Source organism: Chamaea fasciata, unplaced genomic scaffold (assembly GCF_029207755.1).
Source record: "Chamaea fasciata isolate MVZ Bird 193981 ecotype frontalis unplaced genomic scaffold, bChaFas1.0.hap1 SCAF_2, whole genome shotgun sequence".
NCBI classification, from domain to species: Eukaryota; Metazoa; Chordata; class Aves; order Passeriformes; family Sylviidae; genus Chamaea; species Chamaea fasciata.
In genome coordinates, this window is record NW_027094087.1 from 108,069,515 (window position 1) to 108,089,301 (window position 19,787).

The 19,787-nt window shown below is 43.4% G+C and overlaps 1 protein-coding gene across 1 annotated transcript in view; it reads left to right on the forward strand.

The window, feature by feature from the left end:
- Window positions 1-226: 226 nt before the first annotated feature.
- LANCL3 (LanC like family member 3) overlaps window positions 227-19,787 on the forward strand; it is a 36,894-nt gene continuing 17,333 nt past the window's right edge. Inside the window, exon 1 of the mRNA XM_066177006.1 lies at window positions 227-772. Coding sequence (XP_066033103.1) covers window positions 227-772 — 546 coding nt within the window. The remainder of the gene's footprint in view (window positions 773-19,787) is intronic.

Sequence of the window (19,787 nt, forward strand, 5' to 3'; positions counted from 1 at the left end):
GGGACTCCCGGGCGGCATCTCCCATCGCTCCCGGCCAGCATCACCCATCGCTCTCGCCCCGGCATCGCCCCCACCCTCCCCGTCCGGCGGCCGCGGGCGGCGGGAGCGCCCCTTTCCCGCCTCTCCGCTGCCTCCCCGCCCGCCTCCCCCGCGCTCCCTCCGCCCCCTCGGCCGGCAGCTCCCGCCCGCCGCTCCCCGCTGCGCAGAGCGGCCGCGCCGGCGGGCGATGGAGAGCCAGCGCTGCTTCGCCAACCGCTTCGATGACTACCCGGGCAGCCCCGCGGCGGCGCCGGACAGGGAGGCGGCGGTGCCGCTGGTGACGGCCACCATCGAGCGCATCCTGCGGGAGCTGCCGCCCCTGGGCGGCCCCCGCGGCTGCCCGGGCGGGCTGTACGGCGGCGTGGCCGGCGTGGCCTACATGCTGTACCACGTCGCGCAGTGCCCGCTGTTCGCGCCGTCGCGGGACTCGTACCTGCGGGCCGCCCGCCGCGTCGTGGACGCCTGCCTGCGCTACCAGGAGGGATGCGGCGAGGTCGACGCCGACACCCGCGCCGCCTTCCTGCTGGGCGGCGCCGGGGTGTACGCGGTGGCCGCGCTGGTCTACCGCGCCCTGGGGCTGCCCGACTACGCGCGGCCGCTGGGCAAGTTCAGGGAGCTGAGCGAGGTCTGCGCCCCGCTCTCCTTCCTCGAGTGCGGCTCCGACGAGCTGTTCGTGGGCCGCGCCGGGTACCTGTGCGCCGCGCTGGTGCTGAAGCAGCGGCTGGGCATGGAGGTAAGGGCGGGCCGGGGGCAGCCCCGGGGAGCTGGGGCGGTCACTCGGGTCACGGCGCTGCTGCCGCGCCGGGACGGTGCCCACAGTGCTGGAGGGGGATACGGCGGTGCCCGCGGCTGTCCGCAGCTTGCGCTTTCGGGGAGCAGCTTCAGAGCCCCCGGGGAGCGAGTTCCGCGGTAGCTGTTCCTCCTCAGCGCTCGTCCCCGAAGTGAAAAGCTGCGGCTTTGGCCGGAGGGAGCGGGATGGGGTCCCGGCTGTGGAGCGGAGCGCTCTATCCCGGGGCACGCCGAGACCATCAGCTGTTGGTTGCCGGGTGGTGAATTAACTTGGCAGAAGCCACCCCGGGCTTTTCAAGAGTATTTCCGTAAAATGAAGTGGGTAAGAAAAGAAATTGCGTTGAGTAAAACAGAGTGAGGAGCCCTATAATACGAAGCGGTGCTGTGCTGTAATTTATGGGATTTTCAGAGGCATTTGGTCTTCCGAACTCCAGCGTACAGACTTTCGGAAATCTGGCCGTGTATTTTGCTGGTTTTCATGAAGGAGAGCAAGGATTTTTTTTTTTTTTTTTTTTTTTTTTTTTTTTTTTTTTTTTTTCTGGAAGTGTGAGATGTGGTTATGGTTCAACGTAGTATTGGTTTCAGTAGTCGGGACTTTACCCCAGGATATTGTCATTGTCAGTACAATTCCGCTGACAATTCAGAGCTTCCACTGATTATGGCATAATAATTACTGCAAGTGATTGTGTTTGCTGTGGTGATTGTTACCAAGTGGTCAGTATCTGAGCAGGTAGTTGGTAGATTTTTTTTCCCCTGTCCTCTTGTCAGGTCCAATCTGTGTTTCCTCGGTTAATCACTGATTTGCAAGTTCATGTGCTTCTGGCTTTCTTCCCTCCCAGGGGATGAAGCAAGATGTATTTATAAATAAATAAATGATGTAAGAACTAGTGGCTCTGCCCCATCCAATACCAGTCACTGCAATTGGAGTCTGAGGAAATTCACTTAATGGAGGTCTCAGGAGGCTCGAGGGTATGCAGAGAAGCCAGGAAGAATGTTAAGTCAGTTAAATACTGTGATTGCCTTGAACTAGAATTTATAACCACACTAAGCATTTCGAGTAGCATACCAAGCCTGCTGTTTCTTTGTACAGGATTTTCTGACAGTCATAAGCATAAACGTGGATATGTTATTTGTAACCATAACATAACCAAACTTTTCATTTGATGGCCTTTCCCATGACAGGAAAGTTTTGTAGACATATCACAATCCACTGTGCAGCGGTGCCTGCCTGAAGGGATGGTTTCTCATGGAGAAATAAGCCCTCCCTGTTGGTGCAGTTTGCACTGGGGAGATGTGTTCAGCACCCATGTCAATGCTTATGATGGTGGTGTGACATTTCAGCAGAAGGAGGTGGCACCCTGCACTCTGCTGCTTTATTTAATGCTTTTTTCTATTTGCCTTACATCCCTGAGAGCAATTGCTGAACAGTTGGGAGAGTGGGTGCAGTCACCTCTCACAGGCAGCGTGAGCAATGGGAGAGCTCTCCTCTGTTTGCTTTCTTGGTGAAAAATTGTACTAAAGGCACCTGTAAAGAGTTAAACATCCCCACAGATAAGCCCAGGTATGCTCTTACTGTGGAATCTATTTAGCAGGTGGGTTAATTGCTATTTTGCCAATAAAACATATCCTGTGACCCCATGCTGATGTTTTCATTGATAACATCCTTCTATAGTATTACTTCTTCTGTCAAATTCATGATAGTTTTAAATGCATAGTGCAAGAAACACACCAGTAATCATTAATAAAATCAAATTAATTTTAACAAAGACTTTAAAAACTTGCAACTGAAATATTTTGCTTCTTTGTGAAGAGAATTATGATTTCTAGTCTAAATGTACTCAAGCTTGAGCAAAATTTGTGTCCTTTGATAAATATTCCCAGCCTAGTACAGAATTATTTTAATTAGTACACTGCCAGACCAAACCCTGCATCTTTTTACAAATGAAGAGAGGGATGCCCAGAGAGAGTGCATGTCATTTATTACCCAAGGTCAAACTGTAAGCCAGGTACATCCCAGAATAGAAGCAATATCTTGTGATTCGAAGCGCTGGAAAATGCTACCTCCTGTAATTTGATTGTGCACAGCCTCACATGGCTCATTGCAGCATGTTTTCTTGTTACCCACTTTTTTTTTTCTTTTTTTTTTCTTTTTTTTTTTTTGAGGACGCTGTGCAAATATTTCCAGCATGAAGTGAAATCCATTCCTTACGTTGAAGCACAGCCGCTGCTGCCCGCATGGTTTTTTCCTCCTCTGAAGGAGTCAAATGGTGACCTATATATGAGAAATCGCTTGTCCTTGAAAAAAGCCTTTTGAGGGAATTTTATAATTTATTTCTTGGGTTTGTTTTTTGTTTAATCCAAGCAGGGGTGGAAGGAGACAGCTTTATTTCAGGAGACACCAGTTTAGCTCAGCTGCTGTGCCCCAATACTTCAATTTCTTCCTAAAGAGTCCTGGTGTCTTTAAGCTCCACATGTTCTTCATGAAGTTAATGGGCTGTCCTGAAGGATCCAGTCTGTTGGGTAGCACTGACCTCATGTGAAGAAGGCATTTGCATTCAGCTGGTTTTCAGATTTTTAGGCTAATACAGCATTTTTCCCTGATTAATTAATTGGGATTTTTTGCATGAGTAAGGATTACTTCAGCAGTCAAGGCTTAACAGGATTTGACTTTCATGATGCACTGTGCAATAGGAAAGATGTTTATTTTCATCCCTTCTTTAGTTTCCATTATATTGCAGTCAGTGTTTCCCAGACAGAGACAGGTAAAATATTGTTTTGGCAGAAACAGTGTGTCATTTGTATAAGGTGCATGTACTTTAGCTGTCCTTAACAGCTGTGTTTTTGCTGTTCAGGGGGAAAATTTTGTTTTATTCTCTCTTAAGTACATCCTTTTCTAATGCTTGTAGTGTTGGTTCATTGTGTGTCCTTGGGGAAATCTGTCAGTCCTGCTTTTAATTACCTTCACTCTCTCTCTGTTTGCTTGGGCAAACAGCAGTAAGGCACCATTAAAATGGTGGTCCTATTCCTCCGTTCAGATGATATTTTATCTTCTCCTCATTTTTTCTCTGTGGTGCTTCTGTCCCATTTCGTGGTTGATGGAGCATGGTGTGCCTCGGTCGCTGCACTGCCTTCTGGCAATGTAACTGTCAGATGACGGAGGAAAAGGTACACAAGTTCAAGTGGCTCCTTGTATTACCATCTGCTAAAGATGTTGCTGCCTTTTAGCACAGCTTGGGTTATCTTTTAATAACTGACTGTGTGGATGGGCTCGACTGACTTCCCCTGGCTCAGGGTTGCAGCAGCACAGGCAGCAGTGGTGCCCTGTAGGTGACAGGGCAGCATTTTGCACAGCCTGGTGCTGTGGTTCCATTGGAGACCGTGGTGTCAAAAGACTTTGGGGACCCCGGGAGAGACCCTTGCTGTATTTGCAGGGGTGACAAGGTGAACCAGCACACACAGTGGCAGCAATGTGGCCAAACCTGTTTCCTCAGGGGCTGAGGCACTGGGCAGTCTCTGGAGCCTGTAGAGGCTCTCTCGTGCCACAGTGGTTAAGCTTCCTGTCTCTGTGGCAAAGGGGCATCTCAGTTTCCTTTTCCAGCCCATGCCAGGTCCTGACTTGGTGTGTGTTTCCAGGGGTGTTTTCCTGTCAGAGTGTGCACAGTTCTGATATCCTGCCCAGAGAGTGCCATGGTCTTTCTAGCAGGACCTCGTTGAGGGTGAAGCCCTACTGAAAACCATTCTTACCCTGGCTGCCGTCCATCGCCAGAGCCTCTTCTGTCTTGGACCTCACGAGATTGCAAATCAAGCTGAAGGAGTCACCTGGTATGTGGAAAGCAGGAGTAGCACTGCTGTGGGATGTCTGGGGTCTGGGTGCCAGAGCAAGGGAAGTGTCAGGAGTTATTTTAAAAGGCCGTGGAATGGATGGATGGGCAGTGTGTGGAACGTGATGGGTCCAACCAGTGTGTATTTTGTAATATTCTGGGAGAGAAGATACAAATGAATGGAAACTGTTTTCTTTCAGCTCTTCAGACAATTCTAGATGATGTTATTGGTTCCTTAGAGCCTTCCCTGCAGATAGTCAGCAAGTGTTTAAAGACTATTGTAGAGTAGTTTGCTCCATTTTTTCTTTATTTTCAATCTCTTTGGAAAAAATTGTCAAGTGTGAGAGGAAGAATCTTCTAGAGTCCTGCCTAGAACATGTTCATTTGCAACTCTTTAGCGTGGAATGTAGATGTATTAATGTTGAACACAGTGTTTCTGAAAGAGATACAAATTAAAGATCTTTGAAGGGAGGTCTGCAAAATACCCACCAAACTGATGCTCCTCCAAGTGCTGTAGTGCAGAATCCCCGTGTCAGGCTTTTAATCTCACCTGCGCCTGGTAGGGGAGAGTTGGCCTTTGAGGTGAGTTTTCATTCCTCCACTGTGGCCAGTAAAGTCCTTTCTCTCTGTGGAAGAATTTGACAGTTTATGTGAAACGTTGTGGTGTTTTAAAGGTCAGATATCGTGGTGCTAACTGGGACTGTGCTGATTTCATTATTTCATTTCACACAGGCCACTACACAGCCAGGATGTCTTTTTTTTTTTTTTTTTTTTTTTTTTTTTGCCAGGGGATTAAAATGAGTTAACAGTAAAGATAAAATCTTTCGATTCTAGCCTGCCTCTTTTAAATGTAGACTCTCCTAGCCATGGTTTCCAAAATTACACACAGGGGAAAAAATTTGCATTAATTTGCTTGAATTGATGAATGTAAGCCAGGACTCAAAAACTGAGTTTTTCTAAAGTAAACAGTAAAACAAAGGGAATTATTTGCATCTGGATTTTTTTTAAAGGAATCTGAAATAATTTGGGTATACATTTCAGTATTTTCCTGTTTCTCTTCAGTAAGACAATGTGAATCATTTTTTTTTTAACAGCCTTCAGACTGGGAGACGGGGACATCTTGATAATGGCTGGATTCAGTTCAATGCAGTGGACCCTGAATATTCAGTTGTAGAGTCATAGAAAACTGGAGGTTGAAAAATGTTGAATTTCAAGTGCACTATTTATCAGTCAGCAAAAAAGCACTGTAATACCGACTGGATCCTGCTGGAATTGGAGGTTTGATTGACACAAGTTTAGTGACATAAGTTATGTATGCCGCTGCAGAAATAGGGATTTCAACCACTTATAGCTGAAGAGTGGTATTAAAAAGACAGTTCTGTACAAAAGCACTGCTGTATCTCTGTACCTCTTTGTGCTGTTGGAAGAACATTTGCCTATGCAGCAGCATCTTTCTGCTGAAAAAGCAGCCCAAGCAGTAATACTGATGTTATAATAAGGGATTTTAACAAAAAAAAAAAAAAAAGGAAATATATTTATGCAGAGGCATCTCTTTTATCCGGAATAGATCTCTACTTCCCTATCCTTCCCCTGACTCCTTTAAATTTCATATGCCAGCACTTAACTCTTAAACTTTGTCAGTTCAGTCACCTTCCTCCTTATCCCCACGGAGAGCTTTGAGGTCACCCTTTGGAGTTTGTGGGAAGCAGAGGTGTGGAAGGCAGTGTCCCTGCCCTCTGCAGGGCTGCCTCTGGCTGGAAGGCGAGAGCTGCAGAACAAAGCACAGGAGCTGAAATGAGGCCATGCTTATGGGAAGGTGCTGGGCAGTCACTTGGACCTGTGGAGTGTGTCTGGTGACTGAATTTCTGGAAGCATCTGGAGCCATCGGTGTTGGAAGCAGAGAAGCAGGGGATGTCTCCGGCAGAGAGGTGCAGGGCTGGGCTGAGGGCTGCTCTTTTTCACAGCTTCAGTTACTTGGGGTCACTTTGGTGACACAGGTTCCTTAAATCAATTGCCTTGGTTTTTCAGATTTTTGTGTGTTGTGTTTTATGAGTACACTGAAGAACTTTATTACAATACTGTGTTTCTACAGGTAGCAAATACTTGACGTTGATGTTTTACCCTCATGATTTTTTGGCCTGGTTCTTACACAGGACCAAAAGCCACAGTTAACTGTGTTAACTCACAGGTAGCACTGGATGACACAGCAGAAAGGAAGAGTGTGCATATCAAACACGCTTATGTGGTGGAGTGTGTGGAGGCAGAGACAGGCAGGCATGGGGGAAAAAGACATTTCACAGAGGCTGAACAGAGAGGCAAAGAAAGAGGCAATTTAAAAATTATTTAAAAAGCAAAAGAATTAGTTGCTGGCAGAAATAGAAAAATAGAAAGGTGCAGGCGGTAGCAGAACTCAAGGATGAAGGGAAAAAGGCAAGGAATAATGTAGTCCCCGGAGCAGGGGAGATTTAAAACTAAAATCAGGTTCTTTGACAGATCTGATTTCTATCTGGTAGAGATCTGATGGCCAATGTACTCAATTTAGAAGAAGGTAAAAGTTCAACAGAACAGTAAACACAGGGAGAAGAGGACAGGCAGAGGAGTAAGCTGCATTTTGTTGAGGAAAATTACTATTTTTGTCTGCTTGCTTTTTGTTTGTCACTCTTCCATCCCCATATTCTCTTTGCATACACTCACACATTTACAAAAATAACTGCCATCACATTCAGTGCTTACAAATCAGAGCACAGCCATATATGTTATATTCTATATTTTCTTTAAGGAATAACTGAGACAACTACTGATGTCTGGAAGCAAATACAGGCTTTTTCATGAGCATTGCTGTACTTCTGACACTGACATTTTCTTGTTACGTGCATATAATACTATAAATCAATGTGTAACTTAAAGAGTAATGCTGTTAGTAAATTTTACTTTGGTACCAGGCTAAAGAATCAGGAGTATGAAGGACTGAGCTGCTCCAGGGAGGAAGAAAAGAGCACTAGGCTAACCACAATTACTCTATAAAAGTATGACATCCTTAGCACTTTAGAGCACTGAAATGGAAGGATAAAAGTAAGCTGTAAGTTCCTCTGTAGCCACTTGATACACACTCTTAGAACATTAGATTTTTTACATAAAGATGTAGCACAGCTATGCACCACAACTGGCAGGGTGCAGATGTAAAGAAGATCCTCTTCTTTTGTCTCACCTCCATTAAATCAGTAGATCCCACTTTTCTCTGTTAATTCAGCTGAACAGTGTTAAAATCAGCCTACAGCCCCACTGGCAGGCTGTGTGAAGGTTGCAGAGCAGGTTTCCAGCCTTGCCTCTGAGCAGTATTGGAGCTCTGTCCAGAGGATCAGGGAGTCAGTCAAAATGGGCAAGTCCCATGGTCCTGCTGTCACCCAACTCCTCTGTTCTACCCCCTTTTTTTAAAAAAAACTGAGTTCAATATATGCAATCAGGTCACTATTTTTGATAAGATGATCTGTCAAAACATGTCTTTGTGTCTGTCATGGCAGGGAGTTCTTTGGCCATCGACAAGCATGATGAGGTTAAGCACTGAGTGATGTTGTGTAACCTTCTGTCCACTCCATTACAGCAGAGCTCAAGGAAAATATCCTGTCAAAACCAGTTATTTCTTATCTATGTTTTAGGCTTATTTTCAATTGATACTTAGTGAGCTGGAGTACCAAGACAAAATAATTAAAATAGCTGTTTCATTTTAGGCAAACATGATCAAAAAGTATTTTAATAGCAGTCCAAGCTGTGGCTGAGTCATTTGGTGTTTCTCAGCTCAGTATATTTTGATGTCTGAGAGAAGAACCATAAATCTATTTTTGCAGTAGATCAGTATTCCTGAATTCTTCATTTTAATGGCTTGATATCTTTTGTTGAAGAACAGTGGATCATGAGTGAGATGGAACGGATGTCTGATAGCACTGAATTATCTGGGAGGAAAATAAATGTGACAGATAAATACACCTTCTATCTGTCTGAGGCATTGAGCTATTTTGTGTGGCTAATCCTTTTCTTCACAGGATGCTTCCAGTCCCTCATTGGTACAATGTTGACATGGTTGAGGATTATAAATTGGGGATGTGCTGGTCATGTTTAGATTTCAGCATCAAGGAAATGAAGGCTGCTCTTAAAAGTGTGTGGGCCTGGGTCTAGATGCAGCACAGGACAAATTAGCTCTGTGCTGGTGGGTCAGTGCAGAATTGGAAGATGGTAATTATTGCTTATTCCATACTGGTGGCATTCTGCAGTTTGTCTGCTCACTCCTGACAACCAAATAATATCCCTGCCACAATCAGAGAGCTGACAGGGGCCTTGAGAGGTAATTTAGGCTGCCATCTAGCCTGCAGGAAGGTGTACCTGTGCCTGTCATTCCTGGCAGCCCCTCCCTGACCTGCTCTTCAAACCCCAGTCAGTGCCGAGGGATCCACAGTCTGCCCTGGATGTCTGACACACTGCTTTGTTAGAAAGTCCAGCCTAATGACTAATCTGGATCTTGCTATAATTTAAGCCTGATTTTCCTTGTCTTCTCCATTGAGAAATAGCAAGAAACTTGTTCCTCTCTGCAGAAGCTCTTTATGTTATCATTTCAAGACTGTTACAGGTTTTACCCCCTTTGTTTTTTCTTCTTCTCTAAACAATCCTAATCCTTCCAATTCCCCCATGTGTGTCATGTTTCCTACATCTCTGGTCATTCCCACTGCACTCTGCCAGTCTCCCTCCAACCTTTCCTGAGGAGTGCCAGAAGTTGGACACATGATTGTGGCTAAAACCTTTCTAGTTTAGCAAAGAGATAAGTCTGTTTCTTCCAGGTCATTTTTGCATATACACAGCTGAGTAAGGTGTTTGCATCTCACACCGGCGAGACACTGACTCACCTCCAGCTCATGACCTGTTATTATCCAGCAGCCTTTTAATGGGCTGCAGCTCCTGGACAGGTATTCTTTAGGCAAAGTCTCTGAGCAAGTGAAGTGTTCAGGGTCATGTGGAGACAGGGCATCATTGAACACTGTGCTGTGATATGCAAGATGAAAAGCTTCTTCAACTGAAGGAGCTTTGTGTCATTAATGCCAACTAGAGAATCTCTTTTCCTTTGTTCTCTGAATGAAACTGGGAATATGTTATTCTGCATTGTAACTTGAGGTGTGCCATTACATATCCAGGGGACATCTGTGAACTGATAAGAGTTCTTTTGTGGAAGTACACTTGGAACAATATATTTGAGAGGGCTGTATTAAGTCAATTATTTTGTCCGCATTAGAAATCAAGGAGTAGGTGAAATCTGAAGTGTCTGGAGGTTAAATTAGTCTGTTCTTGTGATTTACTTTAGTTGCTAATGTAAAGATAAAGCTCAGTGTTGTCTCTTCTTTCTGCCATCTGTGAAATGGCTAATGCTATAGTTGCTTTAGTTTTCTAAGACTAAGCCAGTGATTAAGTAGTCAGAATTCCAGTTATAATAGCAATGGACTGCAAAATACACATTCCACATGGAGCTGTTTAAATTTGATCAGAGCTAAGTTGGTCAAATATGAACTCGGTGAAAATTCTTAGCAGTAGAACAGAAAAAGAAACTTGTTCAGGCTCTTTAAATAAATATTGATTTGTTTGTTTTTGGTCTTGCAGAGCTGAATCAATCATGAGCTTTCTTATGTCAGGCTGCTATTTTCATCCATACATGTTCTTTATTATGCCATCAAAAATGCCTGGAAATAAGGCTCATTTAACTGCTACACCTCCAGAAGACAAAATGTAGATGAAGTTGTAGTGTGAATACACTTGTACTTTGATTTTATTCTCTAAGCACTGTGGGACTGCTAGCTTATTTTGGTAAAACAAATATTTAAAAAAAAACCCACACAGGTAAGCTGAGTCAAACTTGGACTTGAGTCTAAGGATCCCTAAATGAATAAAATCCACACCATCTACTGAAGAGTGGATGAGCATACTCACATTTGGATTTGGCTCAGTTGTAGAGCTGAAGCATGGCCACAGCTGGAAGGCACCTCTGGAGATGCTCTGGTCCAGCCCCCTGCTCAGAGCAGGGTCCACAGGAGCAGATTGCCCAGGGCTGTGCCCACTTGGTTTTGAGTATCTCTGCTCCGTGCCTTTCCTAGGTAACCTGTGCTTGGCCACCCTTACAGTAAAAAGGCTTTATTTTTATATTTAAGCAGATTTGCTGTCAGTGGGCACTGCTAGGAGGATCCTGGATCTGTCTCCTCTGCTCTCCCCTGTCAGGTGTTTATACATATCGATGAAATCTCCACAGAGCCTTCTCATCTCCAGGCTCAGCAATCCCTGAGTTAGTACATAGAAAACACACTGTCATTCCTGCTCCATTTGCCTCTTTTCCCCAAAAGCAGGCTCACAATGCCGTTCTACCTCTTCTCACTTCCTCTAGCACCTTGAATGGGTGAAGGAATGCAGTTTTTTTCTCTTGCAGTTGCAAGCAGGGAAATCCAGAAAGGTAAAAAGGACCAACTCAGCACCATGGTCTTCTTGTCAGTCTTGCTGTATCAAGAAAGGGCAGAATATTCTCTTAGTAGCTAAATATTAAGGTTTGACAAAATCGTTCCTGGTTCTGGCAGGTAATTGGGAAGGCTGTGGATCTGAAAAGTTTTGGTATAAAGATTTCTTTTTCCTCTGCTGCTCGAAGGCTTCTCAAGGGCCTCACAGCCCTGCAGCTCTGAGTGTCTGTTAGTGAAAATGCCTGGATGATTGTAGGAGGTAGACCAGCCCCCACCATTAAAAGAAGACAAAAAATATCCTAAAAGTGCCTATGCCCCTGCACTGCAGGGGCATTAACTCCTGACTGTGTTAATCAAACACCTCAGGCTGCTGTTTGGCAGTGGAGTAGGAGAGTTTCCTGTCGTGTGTGATGTGTGAGCAGCCAAGGACGCATCAGGGGAAAAAAGACAAAACCTTTTTCTGAAAGCTGTATTACAGGCCAGGGTATGATAAAACATTCTTCCCAGTGTCTGCAGATGGCCAGGACACCTCTCAAGCATGGGGGCTATGAGGGAGGTTCTTTTCTGTCATTATTTTTGAGGAATCTTTCAGATTCTGCGTGACAGACATCAGACGACTTCAGTGTCCTTCTGGGACCTTGAAATGAAGCTGTTTTATTCCAAGGGCATCAGGATATTAAGCACACAAAATAGGGTATGAAAGGCATCTGGTAAAGAGTTTTAAATATACGTATTTTGACTTAACAAGCTTTCCTTGGAAAACACACTTTGTGATCTGTAGGTTCAGAAACAGTAGCTGTGTAGGGCCCTCCTGTCTCATTTCACTCAGTTCCTCCTGTGGGGCTGCAGAGAACAATCATGTTAAATGACAAATCCAGCAAAAGAGAAGATGGCACTGAGGGTTCCCAGGGCACCGTGTGTCATTATAACATGAGGTACTAGTAATTCCTGTTAGTTAATTACATGCAAGCTAATGGCCAAGTGCTGTGAATATTTCCTTATTGGCAGTGGTGTGATTTGTCTCATGGCTCTTATTCTTCCTCCTTGCTGCGTGAGGTTTAAAATCTTAGAGTAATCTGAACTGTGCCTTCTGACACAGCAGTCTCTCTTTCCCAAAGTCGTCTTGGTTTACTGAGAACTGAGAAAAAGTAGTACAAAGGGAAGACTGATAAAATTTTCCTAATTCTATTGTAGTACCAAATGGCAATCTTTCAGCTAGGAGGGAAGTACTGATAGTAATCCCATTACTTACCAAGTAAGCTACGTTTTAAAGAGCACAGTATTCCACACTTCCTCAGATAAATCCCATGACTCTTACTCTGCCCTTGAAATGTGGCAGTGTTGAATTATAAGTAACTGTCTGTATTTGAAATACGGCTTGGAGTTGTGGGCATATTTCCAGGCAACGCTAATGGCCCTGTATGCCACTGGAAACTCTTTTGTTACTGTCTCTTGCTTCAGAGCTATCTTGTCGATGTGCCCTGGAGTATCTGGAGCCACACACAGGATTTTTACTACATCAGGCTGCTACCACAGTCTAAGGATAGAGTAAAATTCAGATGACTCAGAGGACTGGATCACCTTCATCTGGTTTTCCTGCATTATGTTGTCAGCATTCTTCCTGTAGCTCAAGTTGATATTTCTATTCAGTGGCTTATTGGCATGGCACAAATTGCAGATCATCACACAAAGTACAAGTGGCATGATGCCAGCATGGAGTTCTCCAGAATTCCCCCTGCTTGAAGGCAGTGCTGGTGCTACTTTAAAGTGACTGATTTATGTCTTAGTTAGCCTGTGAATGATGCTGTTGTGTCGTTTACCTCATTTAATTAATTTCACAGGTAGTCACACTCTTCCTCAGCAGCAAATATTTAGATATACTTCCAGGTGCCACATGCCTCATAAAGATCTGCATAGTAGAACTGTGCATATAAAGCAGCAAGACATAGAATAAAGAATTCTTTTGAGAAAAGTGAGATCACTTGTTGTAAACAACAGAATCATAAAATTAGTGGCTGATGAAAGTAGCGAATACCTTGTTTACATTTGAATAGATCTTTTGATGCAATGTCAAAGATAATATTTGAAAACTTAATTCATGCTGGCTTGGATGGGGACATTGTGGATTTGGAATTGGCTGAAAGACCACAAGCAAAGCTAATAAGGGACTGGTGTAGCAACCAGCCTTATTTATTATCTTCATTAATGATCCAGAAGAACCAGATAGCTGGATAAGAATTGCTTTGGCATTTAAACTGAAGCAAGTGCCAGACATTATGCACAGGCAGAGGGAGAGTATGGAAGCAGCTCAAGGGACTAAAAAATGAGCTAAAACAAGGTTTGTTTTTATTTTTTAGTGCAAGCACATACATCTGTGAAGAAATATCTGTAATATTTATCCTATATGCTGGGAAGAAACTGAGATTCAAGTAAGCTGGACATGACAGGGCCTGAGTACATCAGAGTTCAATGCTTACTTTAATGTAAATTCTCCTTACATTCCTTTGCATTTATTCTCCATGGAACGAACAGATAATGTCAATGAGAAGCCATAACCAGTTCTCATTATCCCAACATGGCATCCACGAGGTCAATTCCATTTTGGACTCCCTGCACAGCTGTACCATCCAACACAGATATTATGTATTCCCTCTCTGTGATTCCTCAGACCTTTCTGTTGCCTAAAACTCACCTGAGATGCCAAGACATCAAAACTTTTGCAGTCAAAACTTTCCTGGGCTGCTGAATAAGGTTGGATATGCTTAAATGTCCAAAGCACCTGATTTATGTCTTGGAAATCTTTCTGGGCATCTTTTGATAGATGCCAATCCTGGGATTGCTGTGTTGAGGGTCGCATAAGCCATGCTAAAATTCATAAGCCAACAGCTAAATAACTCACCATCTGTGGAGTGCTGGCACAGATTTATAGTGCTGTTTTTTCTCCATGGTATTTATGCAACTCCTTCCAGTCTTCCCACAGGTAGTGCCAGTTTGCACTCCATCTCACCTGCCATAACTCATCTCTACATCCTCCAGAGGAGGCTGTAAAGCTGCAGCTGGGGAGCACATCCCACCTAGCTCATCCCTCCCAGTCTCCTGGAAGTGCTCTTCCCATAGAGCCCCAAGGGTCTGACCTGCTGCAGCGTAAAAGCAAATTTGGCATCGCCTCTTTTCCCAGTAGCAAGGGCAGAATGTTTTCACCTCTTGTCACCCTTACAGATTTTGAGACCAAATGGGCTCTGAAGAAATTACAGTGCAAGTAGGGGTCTTCCTTTTTATGTGCAATAACCTTGAGATTTCATCACAGACCTGGTAATTCAAATTCACCTCCCTTCTTTTTCTGACACAGTGCAGTGATTTAAGCTGAGGCCTCTAAGCAGAGTGTGCTGATGCCCGGAGCATCTTATTGCACCTCTGATTGAAATTACTCCCATTTGAACATTCTTTGGAGCAGAGCCTGGAGGGAAGTGCCCCAAACTCTGTCACCTGAAGTGACAGCATGAGAAGAAACTGTTGCAGCATGGCAGGCACTGTAACTGCACAGCAGGTTTAAATAACAGTTTTCAAACTGCTTCACACACAGCACAGCATGGACAGTTGGATGCTTCCACTTGATTGCAGTGAGGAGCACTATAGTGTACAAACAAACCTTTCTCCTTCAAGATTTGTTTCCAGTGCTCCATCTGGTTTAATGTCTTGTACCAGTGCTAGATGACTCAGCTACACAAATGTCTGTGGAAAGTGATTCTGAAATGTGTTGTCTGTAACATGCCTAACCTGCTTTTATTAAGGACTGGCTTTATGCTCTGAAACACAAGGGTTTATTTTTCTTCCAGAATTGATGGGCCAAGTTATGGGAGTTGATTCTGTGACTTGGCCTTGCAATATCTGGCAGTGTTGCGACCCATCCCTGAAGGCAAGAGTAACCCAGGTTCTTGTTAATGGATCCCTTGGGGCAGATTAGAATGAAACAACACTGAATGATTGGTGTTTGTAAATATATATATACATAGGGTTTATTTTGAAACAGTTTGGTTGCAAAGGAGAGCAGGTACGTGGCCATAAGATAATAATTTTGGTTATTATGTATAGTAATATAGCAATATAAAAGCATAAAAATAACACTTAAGTAAATGTATGAGGGAAAAGGAAAAAGCATAAGAGTGGAAAGATATCCTACCAGTAGATCCTGCAATGAGATTTGATGGCTGCAATTTTGATGTTTGTTGGTCGAAGTGATGGTCGAAGTCTTGATGCATCAGGGGTGGGGGAATCCCCCAAAACACCAAGTTCAATGGTTTAATGTATGCTTAGGCTCGGTGAGAGTGCCCAGGTACCTTCCCTGGTGGGAGAGCTTTCAGTCCTTTGGTGGAAAGCCTCAGAAATGAGCCTGGGGGTGCTTTGGGGGTCTTTGCTGGGTTGTGACCCTGTCTTGCCTCTCACATCAACCTACTTATGCCCCATCAGAGGGGATGAACACCCTCAGGACTTTTCCCCGGGGTAGCAGAAGGAGCTTTACAATGGAGGGAGGACAGCTGGCATGACCAAAAGCACCATCCCACCTTGCAGGATCTGCCTCTTACCTGGCTCAAAGCCTGGCTGGTGGTGGGTGCTCACACCCTCAGTCTTATGGGGACCAGAGGCTGCATCACCACACACCCAAAAACTCACTCCCTGCCCCTCGGGGGTGCAAGCCCGACCCCAGCAAAGCACAAATGGGAAATCGTTTCAGCCATTAACCGTTAACATTCCAGTCTCTCACAGTCAGGAATAAATGTTCTTACATAGTAATATTGGATGTGCTGGAAGGTGATAAATTATTTATTTACACAACATGGGCTCTGAAGAATTCCAGTTTAATTCAGTTGGAGCAGTGGAGCACTTCCGGAAGCTAAACCAAAGATCATTCTAAAAATTCTTAATTATAGAAAAGTTCAGTTGGTTTGTTAGAATTGCACAATGTGAGTGGACTCAGATAAATTTTGCAGAAATAATTTCCCTAGCTTACTTGAGTCTTGGGGGAGCAGAAAGATACTTTGCCTTTAAACTTGCCGCTTTTCATAAACTATCATTTTGTTCGTACATTGCAAGATAAAACAATTTTTTGTGTTGTTTAACACGTTATCTCCTTTAACACATTTATCTCCTGTCCAGAAAACAGATGTTAGCTTCACTTAGAAGAATTTCTTAATTACCTCTAAAGTACTTGTTTCTGCTTGACTTCTTGTTTTGTTTGTTTGGCTTATTTCGATAATGGGAGAACAGACCCAGAGAATTATCCGAAGAAAGAACAAAACAATCACTGCTCAAGTAGCTGTTAAATAATCATTTCAGTCTTACTCCGATGCATCCTGGCACTTTCTGTTTGGTTTCTGCAGTGCTGCAGTACCCTGAGCAGAGATTGTAGACCTGTTCACAGCACTGAACAAATTGTCACACACATATTATATCCTTCTCCTCCGTGAGTGTCAGATTTTGGGGAGGTCAGGGGCTCTTCTGAGGTGCTGAGCTGTACCTGTATTGTACAGCCGCTGTCGGGCCAGTCCATGCATCTCCAGGTAGCATGTCATGATGGAAGCCCAAGCTTTTATTCGTTCTAAATGTGGGAAAAGAACCCCCATTGCATTGAAGGCATTGTAGTTGGGAGCCTCCGATGCTGGCAGCAAGTGTGTTCTCTTTCTGAACCTTAATTTGAAACGAAGGAATGAGCAGCAGTTAATTTCTGCAAATTTTAACAGTAACAAGCTGTACAGTCTTTTATGGATAGTTTTCCAAGTGCTACTTTCTGCAGCCTCTCCTCCTCCTCCTCCTCCACCATCAATTTTTTTGGTTCCAACACTTATGCCATGAGGCTTTGAGGAGATGTATCTGTTTTCTTATTTAGTTTGGTAAGCCTGTGGATGACGCATGTTCACTTGTACAGAAGAGGGAGGTCTGAACGCTGACAAAACAAGCCTGCAGGCACTGGAAGTAGACTGGGAATTCTGGCAGAGGAAGATGAAAAGACTGGATGATGGTGACAGATAAGGAATGCAGTATTTTTAACATAAAGAGGAAAAAAATATAAGGCTGCCTAATAATGTATAGAATGAAATGCCTGTTTTTTGAGTTTCAAATGTCTCTGAGTTTCAAATGTCCCTGGCATATTTTGTGAGTTGCAGCCATGTAAACAATGCTCAACAAAACACCGAAAAAAAGAAGAAAGAAAGAAGTTATGACACCCAGCAATACACTTCATATGTAAAATTAAATGGATGTACCACTGCTTACATTGTAATATTTGATTAGTTGAAAAGTGGTAAAATGTTTTTGACAGGTGTAGTCCAGGCCAAATCCTGTAGTCCTGACAGAAAAAAAAAAAAAAAACAACAAAAAAAAAAAAAACACAAAAAAACCCACAAAAAAACCCCCCCCAAAAAAAAAAAAAAAAAAAAAAAAAAAAAAAAAAAAAAAAGAAGAAAAAGATTCCCCATGGAAAACTGTAAATGTCTGACAGTCTCAGCTGCATCTGTGAACCATGACCTATGGTATTAGTTTGAAAGGCAAGTGAATTCCTGTTAAACTGACTATCAAGCAAGATGAGAGGTAATTTGATCCAATACAATTTGCTGGTGTGTATATAAACTGCAATCCTTTATTTTAGTTTTTTCAAACTTCTTAGTTTTATTTTAATTCTTAGAACAATATAGCAAAGATCTACAGCATGAGTGCAAAGTCTTTTCTCCACAGAAAATACAGACCATTATTTGGAAATCTGACTTGAGGGGAGTGGTGCCTCATATCTCAACTGTAACTTTTAGTCTCTTTAATTAAGATGCAGAAGATGTTGTGTTGCCTGGCTCATCACAGGAGACAGTCTTCTTGAGAATATTTTTGACAGTTCTTTGAGAGTCTGAGGGAGAACTACTGCTTATAAATGCAGGTTTTTCTTCAATAGGCATAAAGTATGCACAGCCTTGGAAAAAGTGATTAAAAAACCCAAGTATTTTTTGTTGTCTCCAAGTCATGCACTCCACATTGGTTTAGAGCAATGAATGACAGTGCATGTGCTACTCAGTTCCCTCCAAACTGACTGGAATGAGAGTAGGATCAATGTTTTAAGAGTTGGATGTTTGCTCAGCCTCTGCAAGTGAGGTCAACACTTTATTTTGTCAAGCAATTCATGTTCCTGAAGTCTCAGTCTTTAAGGGCTAACTTGGACAGAATTATCAGTCCCAACAGACCATGAACCAGCCCTATGGTGTTACTAGCAAGACAAAGAAACCCTAACAAACTTGTAAAATTTTCAGCATTTCTTACATGATACTTGCCAGGAGTAACAGTCTCCTCAGTCAAGAGCCATTCAGGTCAATGAGGACTTTGATATTAAAAGCCATAAGAATGATCTAATAGTTGAAGTGACTTAGACAAATTGAAAAAATAAAGTGCTGCATGAGGCTGAGAAGGCTCTTTTCCATTACTGTGAGTGATTAAGATATGGTGTTACTTAAGATGAATTGAATGATGAGCATCCTTAGAGATATTCTCAAGGAACCAGCAATCAATCATTCTCTGACCTCATCCTGTACTTTTAATTTGTTGTATTACATAGTTGCCTTCTCTATTACATAGTTGCCTTCTCTATTACATAGTTTAAGTATAATATCTTAGTTTTATTTGGGGTTTGTTTTGTTTTTTGTTTTTTGGTGTTTTTTTTGAGATCTCACATCTCTTACCAATGAAGTAAAAGAATGAAGAAAGAGAAGTGTCCAGTTCTTTCTGGAGACCTTCAAGTCATCTTCAAATATGGCTCATCAACTTTGGTCTCTAGATACAGTTGTAATTTTCATTTGTAGAACTCTAAGCCTAGGTCAGTTTCCCTTTGACTAATGTTACCCTTTACCGACTGACTGGAAATTGAGTTCTGTCCATCTCCTGCTGACCTGCAGATGTGTACAAACACTAATAAATTCCTTCTTCGAAGAAGCAACCTGCTTAAGTTCATTGTAGCAAATGGTGGTGCCCAACTGAACTGGACTTGGATAATTTTTAAATTCAGACTAAAGCCATGGGTTAATGCAGTGTTAGGGGAGGGTCTCTTATTCCCAGTTAAAAAGATTTTGTCTCTTGCAAGGGCTGTTTCATGAATCCTGTTTCCTGCTGCTCTGGAGCTGAAAGAATGGATAGTACTCCTTATGCCTCTGCATAGATTGCCTTCATGAACCAGCCCAAGCACCAGCACAGCTTTGCTACCCCAAGAAATGTCTGCGGAACAGCTGAAGGCATGGAATCACTTCCAGAGAACCAGCAGACCCGCTGTTCAGGGGAAGGAAGCTGATCCAATATACACAGGCAGAGCAGATGTTCCTTGCTTGGTAGTGTTACAAATGGGATGGGATCCTGGGGCAGCACAGCTACAACACACTGGGCTGCCTGTTCCCCCAACAAGAGTGCGAGGGGCCCAGCTTGGAAGGTGTTTGTCATCATAATGCAGCACTGTCAGGGACACCTGTCTGGAGTGCAGGAGGATAAATCTCCCATCAGGAATTGACAACTCTGTGCTGTGCTTTTGGCATGAGCTAATTACAGAGCTCATGCACTGATTTGCTTTTTGACTGAGACTAAAAAGAGTCAAAGGATTTCCCACTGATGAAGTTTATACATGAATAATCTTCTT